The sequence below is a fragment of the Nematolebias whitei genome, chromosome 7 (assembly GCF_014905685.2).
Source record: "Nematolebias whitei isolate Nwh7 chromosome 7, NemWhi1, whole genome shotgun sequence".
NCBI lineage: Eukaryota > Metazoa > Chordata > Actinopteri > Cyprinodontiformes > Rivulidae > Nematolebias > Nematolebias whitei.
In genome coordinates this window covers 44,483,455-44,489,675 of record NC_056504.1, presented here as the reverse complement: position 1 = coordinate 44,489,675, position 6,221 = coordinate 44,483,455, and the positions used below count along the sequence as shown (strand labels likewise).

Genomic DNA, 6,221 nt, shown 5'->3' with positions numbered 1-6,221 from the left:
TCTAACCTTGGACTTACTTTGCTCCTGATCTCAGCCTGGGGACTAGGCCTGCTCAGCTTTGGCCCCCTCTGGTCCGTCTACGTGTTTGTGCCTCAGGTGTGCACATGCAGCTTCCATCGTACCAGGGGTCGCCCCTACACCACCATCCTGCTGTTCTTCTGCTTTGTGGTGGGTCTGGGCTGTGTCGGCGTATTCTACCTGCTCATTTACAGACGAGTCCTCGTTGCTTCACAGGCTCTGCTTCGCTACAGACTCAGCCAAAACTCGTCCACAAGAAAACCTCCCCCCTCAGCTCAGGTAACGGACGACAGTGAAGCAGAAAGTGGCATAGTAAAAACATGTAGCGTTGAGTTAAACAGCCAGGAACAAAGCGCAGAAGAGATCAACCATGAAATGTTTCAGTCAACCCAAACTTCCATCCCAAGAATAACAACCAAACCTTTTGCTGCCTCAGATAACATCAAAGACATAAAACATGTGACACGCATGTGCTTCACTGTGTTTCTGTGTTTCGTGTGCTGCTTCGTCCCCTTCCTGATACTTAACATAGCCGACAAACAGAACCGTGCCCCGCAGGTTCTGCACATGTTCTGTGCCAACCTCACCTGGCTCAACAGCTGCATCAACCCTGTGCTCTACGCCGTCATGAACCGGCAGTTTCGGCAGGCCTACAACGTGCTGCTCACCAGAGCTGCTGCACCCCTCACCTGTCTCTGGTCCCAGAATGTGAAACTCTAAATGATGTTTGGACAGCTTCACGATGGTTCTGTTTCTGTCACATAACATCAGTTAATATCAGGACAGGGAAAACAGAAGGAAGTTTGCAGAGATTAAATCATTATGGACGTAATTCATCTTGTACAGTCTCCTGACTGTGGCCTAAAAAGAATAATTTTGTTTTAAAAGTTTAAATTCAACTGTTGATTTATTTTTGCAATGATATGAAGCAAGTTTGTTATTGTAGCTTGATCATATTTTCCACTTCTCATTGTTTTATGCTGTTGAGTTATACTGTAGGTCCACAAATGCTTCTCAGGATCCCCCTGCAGGTCAGAGGACAACTCGTCAGATTATAATCTGTATTCTCAAGCATTTGATAAATCTTCACCTCTACCTGGTGGCCTTCTCTGATTTAACTAACAGCACTTTATTTGAAAGTTGTGACACTTTCTTTTTATGGTTTCTACTCGTTTTTATTTTCTAACCCTCAAACATCAGATCCTCTGGAAGAGGCTGTTCCTAGAAGATTGATAATGAAACACATTTATCATTATTTGCTTCTGGTAGAGGTGGTCAAATTTGTTGTACCTGTAGATTGTCAAAACTGTTTCAGTCTTTAGAACTTTTAGGTGCTAATAAATTAGTGAAAATAAATTAAATTTGGACCAAAATGTTCATGTTTTAGACAGAAGATTGAGAAGGGACAAAGAAAGTCAATGTTCCAATACATATTGAACATTATTATTGATATTGTTTATCTTATTTCTTATATATTGTATTGTTTATTAACATTTTAGGAACTTTTGTGTGAAATCTTTTTATCTTTTTATCTGTCGCTGCTGATACACTGGAATTTCCCATCCGTGGGACAATAAAGGCTGTTTCTATTCTATTTTATTCTAAAGGTTTTATCTTTTCAAAACCCATCGTTAAGCCTAATTTTTACTCATTTTCACTCTAACTCACTCCTTCATATATATGTGATCGCAGCATTTCTCCTGTGACCAGGGCAAAAATAGACCTTAACCACCCTCAGGAGGGAATGGAGGGAGACTAATTTGCATATGACTTTATTTTACATAAACAGAGCTACTCGCTGGAGTAAAAAGGTTTGGAACTCTACACTTTTTATTTAAATTTAAAAAGAACCAATACATCTTCAATTGATAGAAAATAAGCATAGTTGCTTTGTTGTTTTCTGTATCCTGGATGACTAAAAGTCTACTCTAAATCACTTTTGCTGTTTTTGAAAATCACTTTGTAACATGTTTTGAGTAAATACAGTATTAATACTGATAATTTAAAAAAGGTGTGGTTTATAGTACGTTTTCGTCAAAGAACTCCAACCAGTTGTGATGTGCAGGACCACAGCGTTAAACACTAAATGCTGAGGTTCTCATGACCACATATTTTAATTTATACCATAGTATCATTTTATTTCTAAAGCACTTAAAATACAACATAGCAGTCGACCGAAGTGCTTAACAAAAATAAAAACAAACAACAACAGTAAAACAATAAGACAACTATAAGAAAAAAATTTTTAATTCAAATCATTAAGACATGTGCTAGCTTACTCTAGGTTAAAAGCCAAAGGGAAAAAATATATGTTTTCAAATGAGTTTTAAAAACAGAAAGTGATGGGGCCTGCCTGACCTTCAGCAGCAACTTATTCCACAATTTAGGAGCCAGAGCTGAAAAGGCTCTGTCTCCTCTAGATTTATAAAAGGTATTTGAGACTGTTAAAAGCCTCTGATCAGAGAATCTAAGGCAGGGCTTAATTTGAGCAGGATCCTGCCAGAACAGGATCCGGGAACTCTCTTATTTTTGACAGGGTGTGTTCCCGTAACTGTTTGCTTGGATCTGGTAACTCTCAGTCTTAATAAAGTTAGAAACAAATAGGTCTGCCTTGAATAAATAAAACTTATATTGGATATATAAACTGAAAATAATTATATAAACACTAATTTTAAACACAACTGCTACTTACGAACTTCCTCTTCAAGTAAGCTTTTCCACCTCTACCCTTAAAAAAATCTCCATCCCTAAAAGAGTGGAGGGCGTGAGCGCAGACCGAACTAACCAGGCAGTTGTATGTGGGCAGAAGCCCACAGGCAGCCACCATGGAGAGACGGAGGAGGCGCCTAGAGGTTTCACATGTGGAATCGGACAGTGAACTCAGCGGAGAAGATTCTGCTCGGAACCATCAAGTAATGGGGGGTGGGATGCTTGACAGAAGCAGAGTGTTTACAATTAAAATACAACAAAAATGCAGGAAATTGCAGCTACTTTATTAAAAATTTTCTGGGGGAGGACGCCCAGACCCCACCCCTGTTATTTGCGTTACAGAATTGATCAGTTTACAAATAAAGCTCTGTCTAAGAGCATGTGATGTATATAAAGGTGAAGCAGTTCAGGCAAATATGAAAGAATAAGACCATTCAAAGACTTAAAAACAAACAATAGAACTTTAAAATGGATTCGAGACTGAACAGGAAACCAATGAAGGGACATCAAAACTGGAGTTAGGTGCTCCCACCTATACCAATCATTAATTCATTCAACCTTTATTTATACAGGTTAATCCCATTGAGCCTCGAGGACTCATTTACAAGAGAGGCCTAATTTCTTAACAAAGAGCGATGACAACAATGGATAACGACAGCAACAGACAGTCATAAAATAGGCATATGCATACAAATTTAAGTTTCTCTCTCTTCTTTTTTTTTTTTTACAAATCAAAACAAAATAGCAACCAAAAGGACAATAATCATGCAGCAACATTATTGTTTCAGCTGTAAACGTAAGAGGGAGGCCTGACTAACTCCAATCAAAAGAGAGTTACAATAATCCAGATGTGAAGTAATAAAAGCGATCACTGTCTCTAATGGTGCCTAGAAAGGAGGGGCTTGATTTTTGCCAGGCGCCTCAGCTGAAAGAAAGACGACTTACTTTGTGTTAAAGTTCTGTAAATATTTGTTATATGTTCGAAAAATGTCATAAAGTTGAGTTGAAGTTTGAGCTCCTAAAGCAACACATGTAACTTAGAACCTGGCTTAGTTACATCACCTTCTTTATAATAATGGGCCCAAACAGGAAACCAACGTCGGCCAAACTGCCTTTTAAGGAATGCAGTTGCATTTAGTTTTTGCAGTAAAACGGTGTAAAAATAATTTGTTTCTCTTCTGTATTTCCTTGCAATCAACTCTATTCTTGGATTTTACTGAGCGAAGCGTCATTACTGCTCTGTGACACAAACAGGAAGTCTCCACTCAGCTACAAAGGAACAAAACTGTCTCGCATGTGGACGTTTTTATGAGCCTGTCCTTATTTAATCAACATGATACCAGTAAAGATTTACCACCAGTTAAGTTATTGTTGAAAACCTTTGCCTGCATTTAAGAAAAAATACAAGTTATGTTGAGATTTTGGTTTTATCGCTGAGTGTAACTTTTGTCAACTTTGAAATAATTTCTTGGTGAGCTGCCCTATTATATGTTTTGTATTCTTTAAAAATATACATTTTAGCTTTTCTTATTGTGCCATAGAACTTTGTTTCTGTTTGTTTGTTTGTTTGTTTCAGTTGCTCCCTTCAGCAGAGATCACCACAGTGAGCAAACTCACTCAGAAGATTTGACTGTTTTACACTGGATGACCTGAGATCAAACCTGCAGCCTCAGGATTATGAGACCACAGCACTGACCACTGAGCTACCGCAGACCACATTGTACAATGGAAGATAAAAGTTAAATTTTAGTGTCTTAATAATGTATTTTTTGCTGCACAATTATATCACTATGTCACATTAAATAAATAAATGTACCTGTTAAATAATTACATTAAATATTTAAATGTATTTTGCAATATTTTTAAAGATTTCCCATTTATTTATTTTATTTTGTCTCTTTTAACCTTCCAAACAAACTAATATTGAGTCGTGTCGACATGTTTAAGATTCAGTTCTTGTTTGATTTCGTTTTTCATTCATTTTACAGATGATCTTTATGGGTGTTGTGTTTGGTTTTACTTCCAGCTTGCTGCCTTCACAGCCTCCACTTTAAATATTTACCCACTCTGTTGTCTCCATCTTTTAATTTTAAAAACATTTTAGCTTGTACAGCTAAAACTTTTGGTCTCTGATATTTCAAAAATACTTTGTGTTGTTAAAAAAGAGGGGTGGAGATTTTTGTTCTTGTTTATAATTACCATATTCATTCAGATATACATTCATAACATATTCTCTGTTTTGCTTCATTTTCTGCTTTTACACAAAAGATTTTCATAAATATCTGTTTCACCTAAATAAACTTGCATTGCATCTGCAAAAAGGAAATTTCACAAATGGACAAATGTATATTTTACCAGGAGAATATCTGTTAGATTATTCTTGCAACATGAATATTTGGGTGTAAATTCACAAGTTCTCTTATTTCTAATTTGGACCTGAAATGGAAACTCCCATCATTTCATTTCATCATATTGGAGAACTTCACTATGACGTTGTGACTAACTCAGATTTACAAAATATTTTGATCTTATACATTTTATACTATATCTCTTATGCTTTTATTAATCCAGAACAGAATAAGATAGTGCCGTAGACGTGCCAGGTTTATTTAAATGATTCTATTTTGCATGCAGTAAGTTTTGGTGACTCTGCTTTAAATAAAAAGTTTAGGCTGACAGTTGGTGTTTTGATTCTTGTTGCAAACATTAACAATCAGGAGAGATGTAGGAAGATTCTCTCTGATTTGATCCCTCCCGCTCTGACGAAGCTACAGTTTATCTGAGGTTTCTGACTTGGAAGAGGAAAAACGAGCGCCTGCAGGGAAACCCAAACGTGTTGCAGCTCGCTGATAAAAAGGATGCACAGAAACGTAATATCAGCAGGAAGAGAAACGCTGAGCTCACCAGAACAGCAGAAGAATGAGTAGGAGACACATCAACAATTAAGACAGCACGCAGAGCGCTTCAAAGGTAAGAACTGTGTTTAACTTGAGTTTTTCTTCAGTACTTCATTAGAATAGATTATTTAATATTTACTCCTTAAGTTTTTTTTTCTTTAAACATTTTACATCTAATTACTTCATTAAAAACAAATCCTCACTGAGGTTCAATCAAAGTAGTGGTGGTTTATTTAGTTTAAATAAAATTAATTATATGAGATTTTCAGGCTTTTTAATTCAGAATATTTGAACCACACCAGTTTTACATGAAACCTGATCAGTACGTTTCTGTGCAACTTCTGCAATCTATATTAAGTAAAGACAAACTAAACCACAACTTTAAAGGCTTTGAATGAGTATCAGTTTGTAAAAGTTGCAAAGGGAAGTGAATAAAAACTGACTACGGTCCAGATGTGAGTTTCTTCATAACAGATGTTGTCATGTTAAAACCATACAAAAGAATAAAATATTTTGTTTTTAGATTTTTACAGAATGTTGATGAATGACACAAACCAAACGGAGGATGACCTCTTCTCCTGCTACAGCCCTTCAGTC

The 6,221-nt window shown here is 36.6% G+C and overlaps 2 protein-coding genes across 2 annotated transcripts in view; one reads left to right on the top strand and one right to left on the bottom strand.

Annotated features, from left to right (window-relative positions):
• LOC119412067 (disco-interacting protein 2 homolog B-A) overlaps nucleotides 1-738 on the top strand; it is an 8,728-nt gene extending 7,990 nt beyond the window's left edge. Inside the window, exon 11 of the mRNA XM_037679044.1 lies at nucleotides 97-738. Within this exon, the coding sequence (XP_037534972.1) occupies nucleotides 97-738 (642 nt within the window). The remainder of the gene's footprint in view (nucleotides 1-96) is intronic.
• mdfi (MyoD family inhibitor) overlaps nucleotides 1-6,221 on the bottom strand; it is a 189,614-nt gene that overhangs the window by 126,271 nt on the left and 57,122 nt on the right. The window lies entirely within an intron of this gene.